The sequence below is a fragment of the Pararge aegeria genome, chromosome Z (genome assembly GCF_905163445.1).
Source record: "Pararge aegeria chromosome Z, ilParAegt1.1, whole genome shotgun sequence".
NCBI classification, from domain to species: Eukaryota; Metazoa; Arthropoda; class Insecta; order Lepidoptera; family Nymphalidae; genus Pararge; species Pararge aegeria.
In genome coordinates, this window is record NC_053208.1 from 23,915,170 (window position 1) to 23,932,215 (window position 17,046).

The 17,046-nt window shown below is 37.4% G+C and overlaps 1 protein-coding gene across 1 annotated transcript in view; it reads right to left on the minus strand.

Annotated features, from left to right (window-relative positions):
• Positions 1-12,714: 12,714 nt before the first annotated feature.
• Positions 12,715-17,046, minus strand: part of LOC120636039 (alpha-mannosidase 2) — a 186,483-nt gene continuing 182,151 nt past the window's right edge. Inside the window, exons 7-8 of the mRNA XM_039907298.1 lie at positions 16,797-16,908; positions 12,715-16,186 (exon numbers count right to left, since the gene is read on the minus strand). Of these exons, the coding sequence (XP_039763232.1) occupies positions 13,443-16,186; positions 16,797-16,908 (2,856 nt within the window). The 3' untranslated portion in view covers positions 12,715-13,442. The remainder of the gene's footprint in view (positions 16,187-16,796; positions 16,909-17,046) is intronic.

Here is a 17,046-nt window from a genome sequence, read left to right on the forward strand (position 1 = left end):
CAAGTCGCTTTTCTGTTTTTGTATGTCCCTTTTCTAATCAAAGACCTCGATAGCTTTACTCATCGACAACGAGAGAATATTATACAAGATAGCCCGAAGACGAAAAAAACATGTCGGTCCAGTAGACAGTAAAATCCTCTTTGTCTTCGGGTTATAATATATAACATGCTCTAGAAAATTATGTCTACCAATTTTCTCGTCTATGGAAAAAGCACGAGTAACGGGTAGAAATAATTATCTCGACGCAAGCATGCTGGATCAAAAGGATTAACTTCGAGTAGAGTATGTCGTCAGTATTCCTGCTTCACTATCGGATCCTAACTCGAAATATCGGCTGTAAGCTATCGAGGAGTTTGGTATTCCGTAGACAGTCCTAGAACTGCCCTTTCAGTGACTTTTCTGGCAGCTTCAACTGACAGTTCCCTGTCACTTGCTCTTTATGAAATTTAAAACCAGTCTTCGGTCAATAACATAATAGATATGACCCCCGTTTTGGTAACCCATATTTTTTTTTTGATCTATTGAGTAGGTAAGCGAAATTCGTCACCTTAGCGCTGCTGCTTATTTGTAAATATTAAAATTTACACTTAGAGATGTTTATAAAAAATAAAATAGGCATTAAAATAAATAAAATTAATACTAATTTACAGTTCACATTCACCCATAAAAATTAATAAATCATTTTAAAAATGTCATGAAAAAAAAATCAGTTAACTTAGGACTTAACAGATAAAAAAAATAATGATTACATTAAAATTAAATATAATAAAAATTGGAATTAAAACATTAATAAAAAAACAAATTTTTCTCAAAAACTGTCTCTGTGGCATTGGAACTGCAACTTGACTATTGCAAAGCTTCATAATGTGTTAATTACACAAAACTCACTACTGTAAAATTCTAGATCGAATATATAACCGCTAAGGCGACGAAATGCAAATATTATTGCCAATTTTGTTAAAAACAAATAGCTAATCTATGACACGTTTAAATGTACCTCTTTTATTGTTTTTTTTTGTGGTAATATAATTCTTTAATCAAATGGCTGGGCCCATAGAGGGCACTTTTGATGCGTACATGGTGATAAACGGTAAACTTAAAACTAAAGCTACAAACTCGAGCTTGTCGGCTAAGGAAAAGCTCAACAAATTAGCCTTGCTTGTTATCACCATCTCACATAGTCGCATAAAACCACTTAAATCGCAACCTAGTCAGAGCAATAATTCAAAACTAGTTTTAGAATCTTCGATTTAGTTACGGCCACATAGTTAAAGCTCACACATACCAGATAACTTAAAGAGAAGTCAAGACTTTTTTTCTTCTATCGGACTATCTAGTATAGTATTGATAGAAGCATACAACGCTCGTTGTCGAAAATACATGTTTTGTATGATGGGTTGTCATCACGTAACCAAACAAAAAGTTTTTAAGGGGCTGGAATTGCTAACGCGTTATTGTATTCAGGGTTCCGTGATTCGTTTTCAAACGCTGAATGGAGATTGATTAATAATTTTGGGTCTAAAGTTGATTATATTATCATAAGTTTCATTGCCAAGGCCAATTCTATGTTAAATGTTTAAAATAATACATAATTACCATTCTGATAGAATAAGAGCATAGACCCACCACGCTGCTACTACGCGGGCTGGCGGTATTTATTCATATCAAAATTTAATAATGGCATGTACGTGACAGTTTAGAATAAGTTATATGTCATGAATTCTCAATGTATGTTGCTCCTTAAGGTATGAAACAATTAAAAATAAGATAAGATGGAGATCAGTTAATTATTTAGAACTAGTGGTTTCCTTTGTTAACCTGAAACGGACTTGAAACCTTATTATTATGCGATAAAGTAAAGTAAGGCAAAGCCCGCCCAACCGCAATTGTGCAGCATTGTGGGTCGCAGCTTTAAATTTACTCTCCTATGAGAGACTTTAATACGCTGAGGATAATGATGTGAAAATGGGTATTTTCTGATTTAGTATCGCGTTAAGAATTTTCCATATTGAAATTCAATATTGAATATTAACGCCTACGGACCCCGTTTATATGCGTATTATGTTACTTATTTGTTCTTTGCTTTATATCATCATATCTACCGTCCTTATGCAATCATAATAATTGTTAATTATTTAGTAACATTTAGATAAATTTTACATCATGGAAAAAATTATGATATTATATAGTATGAAATTGTATTTTATTTAGATAAAATGTTATAATTATTATTACTTTATTATTAAGTTTATATGGTAATATGGTATCACAAAACAATCGCGTATTTGCTGTTTATTATATTCATGTCTCCCAAATAGGTAAGTTCTGTGGCGAATTGACCTGATTTTTAATTGTGCCAATATTTGACAATAAAATGTAAGCGAGTTCAAACTGTTACAATTTTGTTTGCGTATTCGTTGTTTAACGCTCGATTAATAAAATTCTTCTTAAAATTTAAGCACACATTAAAACTTTACTTTACTGGCGTTCCCTTAGACTAACGTAAAACACCGTATGGTCAGGGCCATTGAAGATACAAAAAGTGCCCTGAGTTATTGGTGCTCAAACATAAAAAGAGCACCAATCGGGTGCATGAGATAACCTTGTATCGCAGACTGGACCACCATAGTGTAGAAACTGATTAGGGCTTTAATAAAACTGCCATACTCCCTAAAACGTTAGTCGCTACCATCTTAAACTGCATCATCACATCCAACCAGGTGAGATTGCATTCAAGAACTTACTAGTAGTGGATTAAAAAATATCTCTTTTAGATTAGATTAATTCTTTATTAACTTTGTAGTTTTACGGTGCTATAAGAAAAGTGAGAAGGGTTTTATTACTCAGGCGTTTCTTGTGATAGACATAAGCTAAGCAGTTTATTTAATAGAATCATTAATTCGAATTTAAAACTATTGTATTTACGAGGAACAAAGTGTTGGAATGTTTTGTCTTCAGTTAGTTATTGGTTGTTCTAGATTTGATAAGCTCCAATTCAATTAATACTTAAAATTTTAAATAGATTCGCGCTAAATAATTAATTAGGTTTAATGTTGTGTAAAATGAGTGCGGTTGGGGGCAGAGTTATGTATATGAGTCGGGAAGTATCTCCACACAACCGGCCAGTGTCAGGAACATGTCAGCTTCACCTAGTCTTTGTATACTCTTTGTTGGTAATATATCGATATATCGATATTTCGTTGGAAAATAATAACTGTGAGCATCCATACTGTCAACGACATTTAATTTATTTTTTCCAAATTATATAGATCAACTGAAAAATTGAAGTATATCTGTTTCAAATATGTTTGCAACGTTTATAGCCTTGGTTTAAAGAAAATTGTACCTGTAACTCACAATCAAGTAGACCATAACTATAAGGATTCCTTGTTGTACTACGGAACCCTAATTTGTTTTAAAATGGTTTTTGAACGGTTTTTCGTTTGACTTTCCAGTCACTGGACACGGTTATTTGTAGATACAGTGCTGTAGATTAATATCTGATGCTCGTTGTGTTAAGCCAGCTCTACATTCGCGCATAAATCTCGTAATATGTCTCGAAATTCGTGCGTTACGTCTCCGCGACCAATATCTCCTTTTACTAAAGAAAAACTTTGGGACTAGCGCAAAATACCCTTTTTGTGATAGAACCCGATGTTCAAATTAACTCAACATTATTGCTACACAACACCTTCATATTCTCAATAGGTTCTAAATATTTCTAGTAAGGTCGAGAGCGTTCCTACTTGAATCCTTTGTCGTAATATAACGACAACCCATAGTCAATTTGTCGTACCGGTCTAATGTAAATAATGAAATATGTTGGTGTAAAGTATGTTTCAAAAAATAATAATTACTTTTTTTTCGCTTTTTTTTTTTAAATTTGATACGTATTTTGTACTAAAAATTGTATCAAATTTGCATCGCGAATCTACACTTATGGTATCGGCTGCGCGAGTGTAGAGTTAGCTTCACTCGACTAAGCAATGAGAAGACGTGTGTTTTTTGTTTCACTTCGAATCTTAAAGTTCTGTACTTATGCCTATATATTTATGGCCACGCTATTGACTATTTTTGTCACGACCACACTTGAGTGTATAATGATAACTGCCTTTGATGATACACGGGGAAGCTATGGCCGCGGCGAAAATTTTGCGATAATGCAAAATCTAATTATAGACTGACAGACGCGCCTGACAGAGCGGCTTATAGGTACTTAAATAATAAATGTACACGAAACTGTTGCAAAGTATCGGACGTCAGTTGTGGACATAACTTTAGGCCGTCCTAGAGGTATCGGACGTTTGACGCAGCGGTATTTTTCAGTTGGAGGCAGGGGCAATTCGGGAATTTATAATTTCTGAATATTCCCTGGTCTGTTGGGAGGCTTCGGCGGTTGCTAGCTACCACTATAACTTTAGTGGTATAAAAAAAAAGTTCGTTCATCATAAGACTTCGGAGTACTCGGTAGCTTGCTTGCTAGGTTATCTGTATGCTTACTAAGATTTCCTACCTACGTTTACGTATTTGATGCATGGTTACTAAATCGGGGAGCGGAGTGGCAGTAGTTTCCCAGTATTATAACTAGATGCCGCTCCCGCGGGGAGTCGAGTCGAAACGACTGCGATCATCGTGGTTTACGGACACGTCCGATAGTTTGTTACCGGATTCCATTTGCCTTTCGAACATTGTTTTTTTTGACTAATTCAGTTTTGACGGCCTATTGGCGCAGTGGGCAGCGACCCTGCTTTCTGAGTCTAAGGCCGTGGGTTCGATTCTCACAACAGGAAAATGTTTGTGTGATGATCATGAATGTTTTTCAGTGGCCGGGTGTTTATCTGTATATTATAAGTATTTATGTATAATGTATATTATTCGTAAAAATATTCATCAGTCTTCTTCGTACCCATAACACGAGCTACGCTTACTTTGGGGCTAGATGGCGATGTGTGTATTGTCTAAGTATATATTAATTCTCTTCTACAATTCCCGCTTAGTGATAATTATCACGTTCATTGTAACGGACTCTTGAGAATGACTCAATCTATGAGTACTGTTTAAGTTTGGACATTTCCCAAACGGACTGAACGCAAAATTCTCGTCAGGTTCAAAGACTTCAAAGCTTCCGTGTTAGTGTTAAGAACTTTTGAGCAATACTGTAACACTTCTTATGAAATCCTGAATTTTTTAAGAAATAATATTGTAAAATACTTCAGAGTGGCTGCGACGACTCTTGTAAGGTAATAAATCAAATACATGTTCTTGTAAATTTTCTCAATGATTTTATTTTCAACTACACATTTATTTCTTAAACATAAAATGTACATCATCGTTTTTTTAAATTAGTAAACTTGATTTCCGGCCTTTTTTTACAAATAAAAACAGAGGTATCTGGTAATACATTACGAATCTTAAAGCAATCAAATTTATAATTATTATCTGGAGTTACATTTATTTGGGACAGATAATATAAATTTTAATCGAAATATATGCAGAAAACTGTCTAAAGGAATCTACACACCGAAACTGCTACTTTTCAAACGGCATGATGCCCCGCGACTTGATGCCGTTATCATCAGATAACGGCATCAAGTCGCGGGGTCGGTGTGTTGACTCCTTTACGTGATATTTGATATTTTGTGTAAGTACAATTTTCTTTTCAATTATTGATATATATTTCACACTATAAGAAATGAGGAAATGTCTGGCTGTGACACCAGTTGAGTGATTGTATGGCTATATTGTTAGAATGTTATGGTTTGCATAAAACTGACTGTTGAAATACGGTGAAGGGGCGTCCATAAATTACGTGAGGTGTTTTCTTAAATTTTCTGTGCCTCCCTCCCACCCTGGTGAGACGTCGTGGAATTTTATTCAACCTCCTCCCCCATCCCCCAATCTCACGTGAGATTTATCAAAATGTGGTTTTCTTACGTTAACGCGTTGGATTGTTATTGTAAAAAGACCAATGTACCAAAATATAATTTTTTTTGTTCAATCAAGAAATGCGTGATATTTGCCGAGTCAAAGCCCCCCCCCCCCCCCCCAACATCTCACGTATTTTATGAACGCCCCCTCAGGACTACAGCTTCCTTTTTCGGGAGCACGCACTCCTAAAATTTCACTTGCTTTAACAGTGAAGGAAAACGTAGGGGGACCTTCGTGTCTGAGACTTCCTCATAACGATATCAAAGGCGTGAGAAGTCTACCAATCCGCAATTGGAGTGGTCTACGGCCTACACCCTTATCAACCTCAGAAGTGATCCGTTCCCTACGTCGGAGCAGTAATGTGATGAACTGTCGAAATACGGTAACCACAAAGAAAGAACCATTAATCGGCCAAGCTTTAATATGCACAATTGTAGACAAATGGTAAATAAATGTATGTACTGCAGCTGGTAAATTGTGCAGAGTTTATTGCCGGCTTCTATAGAACCAATCAACCAAATACCAAATAGAACTAATAAATAGAACTAATAATAAAATAAGAAACCAAAATAGAACCAATGTTAATATAATAGTGTGATAATAAACCAGACTTATTTACGCATAAACCAATTTGTGTCCGTCCCAAATAAATATTAAAGTTAAAATTAATTTAAAAAAGTACTTTATCACAAAAAGTTAATACATAAATCATAGATAAATATACTTAAACTAAGATTGTGAGGTGTGGTAAACATAGACTGGTTTGAACTCATAATGATTATCATATTCATTATAACTACGTGAAATGATTTATTAACTACTATATTTATTATATATTTCCTATAGTATTTAGATAACTTGTTTCGCAACCCATTTTTTTTTTTCAGAGATTCTCATGATGGCTGATATAAACACTTGTATAATTTATACTACATTAATTTACACGTAAATGTTTATAAGTATTACATTATTACTACGTATAAATTATATTATGCAATAAATTTATAAATAAAAATGCATTTACACAATAAAAACAATGTGGCTTAATATAAAGCTAGAAACATACAAGACGAGCCGCAACCGCAGAGCAAAACGCACATTTCGTTGCTGTTAACCATCCAAGTCGATTCTCCGGAAAGACTATAATATTAAATTAAAATATATGCCGATGTCCAATCGAACTTTGGAAATCCATCGGTAGCATTGAGAATAAATAACGATTGGATCAGTTAACTATTTAATTTATAGGATGATAACATAACAAATGTTACATGACATAAAGGCAGTTATTTTAATTTAATATTCTTTTTTTTAATTATAAATTGTTTGTTCACGATTACGTAAGTTTAAATCTAGAATCGAAATAAACAGACGAATATCGATATTATCGAATGCCCATCATCGCTTGACTGATGATGACGTCAGCAGCATTCAATAGTTCGTGCGGCGTTTGTGGTTGGGACTCGTAATATACGAGCAACTTAATTATATTTTTACAGAATAATATTATATAAATAAAACGGAATAAGGCTAGTACAGCTAATATTATGCAAACACAACCTGGATAGTGATTTAAAGTTGAACGCATGCGCCTCTTTTTTGGAGTAGAGAGCACCTATTATTTTTCATTGAAATGTTTCATACGGTTATAGATACCATCCATACATAACGTCACACGAATCTCATGAATCCATGCCCCCTTAAAGCCCCATGCCCCCACGATATCCCATTTTGTTGACCACCTGCATCCCCCTAATGTGTGACGTCTTTTATGGATGACCCCTTTTCGTGAAATCTTGATTTATATGAACGTTCAATCGTTGTGACTTGCCAACTCAATTCAACAATATAACGTAACGGTTGAAAAATTACTAGGATTTCATAACGATTTGAAACATTATTGCGATTACATGCGATCAGCTTCAACTGTAACGTAACAAGGTAATATAATTTACATCTACTGGGGAATAAGTGTTATGTAATAGTTTAGTATCTGTTAATTATTAAAATTATAATATATTTTTATTGTATATTAACAAATGTCAAATGCTTGAACCAAAAAGTTTAAGCATAATTTGTTTTTAAGCTTGTTAACTATATCGGGCTAACTAAGAATTATTTCATTACATACAGTTAGATCCCCATTAGAAACTGTCCATTACATTTCATGTTATGCTAAAACAAATTATAAAGATAAAAATTATTTCTTTGGGTATAACAGCGTAACCTATATAAGTAGAACTTCAATATTATTTAGACACCAATTTTTATACTATATCGATAAATAGACATATATAGTGTATTTAAACTACATTAACTAACGTTCTAGAAAACAGTACGATAAACCGCGAGATTTTCTGAATCTAAATTAATAAATACGAGCAAACGCACTTGCGGTTATAAACGCAGCAGATTTTAGAAATAAACTTTTATATGCGTACTCGGCGTAAAACTGCGCAACCATCTGTTAAATTTAAATTCTTATACAGTTTTCAGCGTTTATGTAGCCAGTGCGTGAACTGTAAGCGGTTTTTGACTGCAAACGCCCGCTGGAGAAAACCGTAGTGTGTTCTAGTTCTTATACAAAAATGTTTTAAGTGCAGACTCACTTTCAGTGACAATAACTTTTTAATGTTGTATAAAATACAATGGTACCACTTTTATAAGTAACAGGACAATATCCGTTGGTAGTAAGCTGAGGCTGGTTTAGGGTATTGTAAATTTAAAAAAAATCTGGGCCCTAATTCTCTGTTATATGTTTATGTTTGTTTATAGTCTACTAGTTTTTACCCGCACCTTCGCTCGCGGTTTTGATCGCAATAGGACACCGATGTAAATACAGAACAGTGCACTATTCATCGTTCGTTCGTTCAACCATTTCAATGCCAAAAATAAAGTAGTTGGGTTACTTTTTTAGGGCGTGATTAAAGGACGACTTTTTATTATACTTTCTGTACCACCCTTATAGGAATCAAACTTTTTCCAGGACCAAAAGTAGCTCATGTTACTCTCCCTCCTCTCAACTACAAAACTGTTTGTGTGTTTGTCCTTCTATAAAGCAGCAACAGAGCAACGGATTTAAGTGATTTTTTGCAAAGAGATATAGTTTATGGGCCGGAGAGTGACACAGGCTACATTTAATTCCGGAAAAGGCACGATTCCTTTTTTTTTTTTGTTCTTCAATCACGCAGCAACCGAGAAACAGATTGACGTGATTCTTGGCACAGAGATAGTTTATGAGCTAAATCGGCTACTTTTCATCCCGGAAAAAATGCGAGCAAGAACAGGTACTGTGCATTTTTCTGTGTTATTAATTAGCCTATGGCTCTCTCCGGCCCATAAACTATCTCTATGCTAAAGTTCACATCGATCCGTTGCTCTGTTGCTGCCTTATTGATGGACAAACAAACATACTTTCGCGTTTATAACATTAGTATGGAGGTACGGATTACATGTATTACCATAACAAATCTCCTAATCGAAATTTGCTAACGTAAGAATCGGCCTAGCGCGAGTCAGACTCATGCATCAAGGTTTCCTAACACTTTTGTAAATCGAAGATAAATGTTTACTGTGTTTTTAACTATTTGACAGTTTCGGTGCTTTCCAGTTTCAATTAGATGATTCTAGGTCAACGTAAAGTAACTAATCAGACTAATCAGAGTATTTGGTACCTATTTAGTACAAATAGAGGTATCAAATCCAGCACGTATTTCTCATAAAAAGTGTCTTGAAAGAATGACACCTAAGTTATCCTATATGCATTCCTCATTGCTTTCAAAATACGGAACTGTAAACATTGTGAGAGATATAGAATCAGGGCCCAGACATTGTTCTAAGATACCAAGGTTGTCGCGCTTATAACATTCGTGCCATCATAAAGCGTATGCAATATCCAATAGTTGTGATGCTTTAGACGTGGTGGTGCGTAAGATTAATTTTACGCGCGTACATAATAAATATTCCTTACAGGTAAACCGTTGTAACATACAGAATAGGTGGTTCTGTAAACAATGAATCATTCACACGGAGCCAATTATAGACTATACATTAAGCAAGCAATGTTGTAATTAACTGGAGTTGCTTGATCAAAGGAAACTATTGATACTCTGTCTATAATGGATTGCCTTAATGGATTGCCTCAATGTATTTGTCTTAATAATATGCCATAGGTAATGATCAATTAGGCTGAGTGGAAGTTCTGCGGAGCGTGAAGCTTGCACCTGTTTATCTCGATCGCATGCTAATATAATGCATCCTGTATTTCTAGTGTACGTTTCCAGGTTACTCAACATTATCTGTGTATGCGAATGCCATATATTGGCTGACGTTTGGTCGTCCGTCCACACCGAGATGTGAAGACTGGTTCCTTCGAAATGTATAATGTCTTATATAAGAAAATATAGCGCACGATCTTATCGCACTCCCCGCAGAACGCACTCAAAGCTTGTCTAGATGGGCGAATTTCGGAGTTAAAAATTTCCGCGGTTCTACATCCGAAAGGAACGAGAAACGCGCGACTATCCTCTGCAAACAGTTGCCTTGGTGCCAATTCCTCGCACGATTTTCTATGACGTAATCGCAGCTCACGAAATGGGCTGCGGTGTTCATCAAGTAGACGAGAATGTTTTTGTCATTCACTCTCATCATAGAAGTGGATACGAAAAATTACTCCGGATGTTGCACTCACTAAAAAAAACCTCCAATGGACAAACAAAATACTTTTATGTTAAGTCACTTTCAGGGAATCCATAACGTTAATGAACGCCGTCCAATCGACCTTGACCACCAGGCGGTGGAGATTTTTGTCACCCTTTAATACAAGAACTATTAATGCCAATGAATTACGAGATAGCTGCGATTTGAATTCGCCCGCAATTACCGGATTCGCCCTTCTAGATAAGTTACATTAAGCATACAGTGTATTCTGCGTTTACATAAACAAACTATTAAATTATCATAAAATTATGCATCAAAAGAGAGCTACAGTGCGTTGGTACGTATAGCATTGTGATTTTCACAAAACAATAGTCGAGAGTATCGTTTATGCGATTTATGTCATATAAACGTGTAAAATATATGCAATGTAATCAATCGCAGGGTTGCGATCTTATGGCATAAGCAGTGTAACAGGCGACAAAAATTATGTTAAATTACGAAAATAACTGACTTGAGTATTTTCCACTGTATTTTCCGATCTTCGTGAGTGAATTGCCGCTTTTTCCTCAGGAATTCCAGTATCTATGTCTGAAAGTCTCCTTCCGATCCTAATACATTTAAAATTTCACAAACACGACGATTATTGTCTCGCACACTAAAACAACACTCATCGACATAACATCGATCCTATTTTTTAAGTACCAGGCGAGCATACGTTGATGACGATGAAAATTTCACTCAAAACCGTGATTTGCAAATAATAAACACGTAGGCCGTCAACGGCCTACGTGTTTATTATTTGCAAATGTTTCTAGCACGAGTTTCGGAATAATACTTTGCTTAGAAAGCTTGTTGAAAATATTTCTTTACATTTATTTTTGACTATTGCTGCGCCCCATTTCCCTAACAGCTTATGCGATAAGGTCGTGGCCCTTCTGTAATTTCTCAATTAATATTACACGTAAATGTATATCACGTAAAGCGATTCAAATAGATTCTCGGTATTGAGAAGTTTATTTTTTAATAATTTGGTCCTGAGGCAGATAAATATTTTGTTGTCTCCAAAAAATACAAAATATAGGTACTAAGGTGTAAATCGTTTTACAAAATTTTGAACTTATTAAATTTTTTTATATTTTTTTACTTAGTTAATGTTAAAGCGATAAAATTACATTCTATTATGGTAAAAAATTAAATTTCGCGCGACCTTAGGCTTGAAATAGTGCATTACTGCAGCGGCCAACATAAGAGGAGTTGATTGACGACCGTGTAAACGTGGGCTAAGTTCTCATGTAAGTCCGTAAATGCCTTTATTTCCCGCGTTAAAGTGTTTACTTGTTCTTTTTTCAATAAACAGCTTACCATTTCTAAGCCACTTCGAAATTTAAATAAACCTGGCTGTACGGCGATATACCTTTGCCTGTTCTCTATGGGAAAGATCAAAGGAAAATTAAATAAAACTTTTGATGAGTTACCTCCTTGGTTACCATGTTTCGGAGTAAAAAATCGTTCCATTTTTAAATTACGCGACAGGTATGAGTTTGCTATGCACTGACTCCTATAACATGCTATAGCGTAGTATAGAGGTCGGTTTGAGGGCAGCTGTGTAATTTAATTGACAGCCAAATCACGACAGATGTGGATTTTCATAAAACCTTTGCTGGCCGCTGCTTATCTATTTGGTCTGTACAACAATTTCGAAGAAGGTAGGTTGTTGACAACCTTCTTCGAATAATATAATGCTCAAACCAAACATGTTATAGAAATTTAATTTTTGTGGATGAGTGCAGGGGCTCAAAATTACCGGACCCTGATTCTGTATGGGTGGGCAAATAGCATCGAGAGAAGGGAAGTGTACCTATTCTATAATTCGAAAAATCAGGGCAAATAATAAATGACATCACTTCACTTACCGCTTAAGCCTACGCGGTCCTGACGACAACCAGTGGCCGCAACTTCCAGGTAAAGTATCATTACTCAAAACCGAACGTAAGTGCCATATAATAGGTACGCGAAATCTTTGTTGGATTGTAACAAGTGTGTTTTTAGTAATCTGTTAATGGAACGAGTACATGCGATATCTCGCAGAGGCAACTTCAGGCTGTCGGTGTTATATACTATGTGATATACTATGTGATATTATGCAAACTGTACTGTATTATGAGCGTCCATGATTTGCTGATGCGAACATTACAACTACCATGCCTTTTCAGTCTAGAGGTTTTATGTCCTGTCGTAGAGCTCCTATGGAGTTTTATTGATTGGATATCTCTAAGGCGATGTAGTTTACGTGCAAATGCTTCTTAAAACCTTAGGCTTTCCGTTAAATATGATGATTCCACCTCATATTACACACATCACTGGATTGTAATGCAGTTATAGCTTTTCTTTTCAAGGGATTGTTTAGGCTTCCTATCTTATACATACTAGTAAAGGAACTGTTTAAAATAACTATATTTGAATAGTTAATTCTATGGTCACAAGTGCCAGGTTCTCACTGCATAGTCTTATAACTCTTGCACCATTGACTCTTATTCGATTTCAGTCTCAGTTGTTCAGCCGAGGTTGATACCTACGACTTCTCGCATTCACTTTCGATGTACGCCCAAGTGAAAAAGCCGCTCGCCAAGTTTAAACCTTCATGAGCATTCATGAGTTTTTACACGATTAAATCGCGCATCAAATGCATTATGAGAAATCGTAACTTCTGTTTCAACAGACAAACATTTTGGGCCATTAAACCCTCACTATTTACAAATGACACTTGCTTAAAACGTGTGCGTCGATGCTTTTACGACACTAAAATGGTAAACCATTGAATAAATACATAAAAATTGTCTACTATAGTAATGATTTTAAAATCGAATCTTATAGGTCTTGACTTCCATAGGAGATAATTCAATATCTTCGAAGCCGAAAAATGATTTGTAATGCTTGAGGCCCGTTAAGCTTACAGAAGATATGTTGGTAATGCGTAGGTCTTTAAACGTGGTCGTTGGCAAGAAACTAGCGGAGGTATGGTATGAAGAATTCCCCACGGAGCAGCTAAAGCCAGGTCGTTGCAAAACTAAGAAAGCTTCGCGACTCGGGTACTGCTCCAGGTGTTCGTCAGTGATAGTCCGTAGAGTGAGCAGGTGAATTCCAGGTGGGAAGTCTTGGACGAACGCCTTGTTCGACCTTACAGCGATTTCACCGACTTCGCTCGTATCCACTAAGTAAACGTTAACCGGATAGTTCAGAGTTCGGCTTAGGACGCCAGCAGTTCGCGATGGTAGCTCATAGTTGGTAGATACCGGTTCCGGAATAAAGTGTCTCTCGTTGAAGCTCGAGCCGTGTTCGTTCGTGTCTTTCTTTTCGCTCGCTCCGGAATCCGGGGCCACTGGTTCTATGAGCAACCAGTTTTGGAAGATCGTGGGCTTGTTGTCGACGACGCCTTCGCCTACCCCGCGGTGGTCATCGTACAGCGTGCGTCGGTCCAACATCACTTCCAATCGACCCGGTTCAAACGAGGAGGCCCCTTGTGCATGATTAGTTATAAAGGTCAGTCGCGTTTCCTCGTCCTGAAGCCAAGCCATCGTTGTGATCGGGTAGTAGTTCGCCTCTATTCCTAATTTAATCACTTTCAACCTCTTCTGATAGTGCAACCCGTTCTGGTCGGTGTAGAACTCCGGCACCTCTCCGTTCTGTATGTTCGTTTGCATACGCATGAATAGTTCCGTTTCTCTATTTTTTGGTGGATTCTCGAAATCGACTATATTTTCAATTTGGACGCCATACTCAAGTAGAGAGTCTTTAACTGTGAAAATCCTGATCGTGTGGACTAAAAAGGGCAGGTACATGGTGGTGATTTCAGTGGAAACGGGCCCAGCGATTATGACAATATTGTCATCCATGTGTTGCATAGAATCGTCATCATTTCTGGTCATATAGTTTTTAAGAATTTCTTTTCTTTCGGGTTCGTCGTAGTCGGGCATAAATAAATACGCTCCCGAGTGCCGCTGTGCGCTCCTATAGGCTCCGAATTGAACTTCAACTACACTCTTTCGTCGCGAATCTTTTCTTTTCACTTGCCTTAAAAGTCCAGTATTTCTATCGATCAGTAGTTTCAAGACAGAGTTCTCTAACTGGATGTCGCCAGGTTTCATTTTCTTGATGGGAAAAAGTTCCGATTTCTCGGAGTCTAGTTGTTTTCCGATGCCGCAGTTGTTGCAGTAAACCGTGCAGTGGTGAGAGGTGTTCGTATACTCTTCGAGATTGAACGTAACTGCACTAAGGGGTGGAATGGTAGCAACGAATGTGATGTCGAAATTAACATCGCTCAAGACATATTTTCCGTTCTCGCGGATATCAATGTTTGGGGTGATTTGGTAGGCCACGTATTCTCTCTTGCGAGTGTCATATACTCTGATGTTAGTCACGTTCGCTCTCACTGTTACGACATCCGTACGTTCTTCGGCGAGAGAATTGAACAGGATGACTTTCTTTTTGTCGACGAGGGACACCTGCAGTTGTCGCGGCTGTTTTCCGTACGTCTCCCATTCCATTTGACTTTGTAGAATACTCTGAGAAGAGTGTGCGTGGTCCGGTAACATTAAAGTGGCGAGGGCGCTTTCTTGGAGTCGAATGCAGTGATAAATGCTAGTAATAAGTTTAGTGCCGTAGTCGCTCATCACGCTAGCCTTAGAAGTGCCGGTGATCGCGTCGTGGTGTTGGAAAAGGCCTAGATTCCTGCGAGCTGTTATCAACTGCTCGTAGGATTTTTCTAGCCTTCTCTCTGACGCAATTAGTTGTTGGTTACTAGATTGCCTAACATTGTTCGAGATCAGCGTGAAAATGATTTCGGCCGTTCTCAGCTGGTGTTCGAATTGTCGTGCTAGGATTTTGAGGTAGGGTCGTGTGGTGTAGTAACCGGACCAGTATGCGGGCTTACCTTCACTGAAAATATCGGAATACACAAAGAAATCGCCTTTTAATGTCGGTATGTCAGTATGTCGCTCTTTCATCGCATTGAAATAGTCGAGGGGAGTGCCAAATGAAACATCAGCGTTAAAAAGTTCTTTATGATTGTTAATGTGGGTGAACATTTTCATATAGTTGGTGTACTGTGCGTCGAACTCGATGCCGTACTCGTACCGGAAGTCGTCTCCGAGCGGCACGAGGATGACGTTGTGAGGTGTGAGGGAGCCGATGCGCTCGTATTGCTCGATCAAGGCCTTTGACTTGCTAGGGAGATTGTGCTCGGTTATCTCTTCATATTTAGCTGTGTACTCGGTGTACTCTCCGGGTATTTTCCTGAAATCAAAACCTATGCAGACGGCAGGGTGTGGCCCGCAGGTGGACTTAATGGAGTAGATATCGAAGGGCATGTTATGGACGATCAGAGAGGGCTTGTGTTGAGACCAGCCGGTTGTCCAGTAGAACTCTTCGATTTGCCGCTGAGCCAGCCACTGCTTCCAAGCGTAATGGATTCTTTGGATGATAGTTCCCTCCAGCCCACTCTGCTCTAATAAGTACGGTACAGTAGGTCCGTGCCCGAAAGGATCTATCGACCACCCGGTCTTTGGAGCTATCCCCAGATTGGCTTTCACCCAGCTGTGGCCTGAAACAAAGACAAACAAGCTCGTTAACAAGTTGATTTAATTTAACCCGTGATTTCCATAGAATATTGTAAGAACATAATAAGTAAAACTTATTCACGATACGGACTCGTTGGATAGAAATGACGATTAATTTCTACTTTTATATCGTCAAAGATCGCCAAAAGCGTTGTTACGTAGCAAGTATGTATAAGGTCGATGGCTTGTAAGATTCGATTGAAGCAGTTAGCATACCTATCGATATCCGGGACCGAAGGCTTAAGATGCTTTCTGGAGCGCAAGGGGGGGGCATTTCCTAACTACGCGATGGTGCCGAGAGTCTGCAGGGCTAGCACAGGAAGGAGACAAACATTATATCCCCCGATTATATCCCCTAACATACATATTATTAACGTGTTCAGTTTACCCCCTTTTATGTGTGTTGTGTGCCAGTGCTCTGAGAGTTTATAAAGCTGTGGAAAAAGATATATTTATATCCTTTCCCCGGGTATATAATTGTCTCCTTCCATGCTAGCCGTGCTGGACAGAATATCTCAATTCCAAACCATTGCTTCTAAAGTTAGCAGGTTAGTTATCAGGCTTTTTTTAACCAACGAAAATAGATTGAAATACCTTCTATGAATTGATCGACGAGGGCGTAGATGTGTGTGCAGGCTTCGTCCGGCATAACCCAGCCGCCGGCTGTGATCTCGAGCCTACCCTCCTTGATAAGCTTCTTGAAGGCCTGTAAACCAAAGGATACATATTATTTGAAGTTAAGATTCCTAGTTCTATGGAATTGTTAATATATAATCCTACTAATATTATAAAATGGCATGTACTTTCCATATCAATCTGTCAAATAGTTTTAAAAATTGTTAAC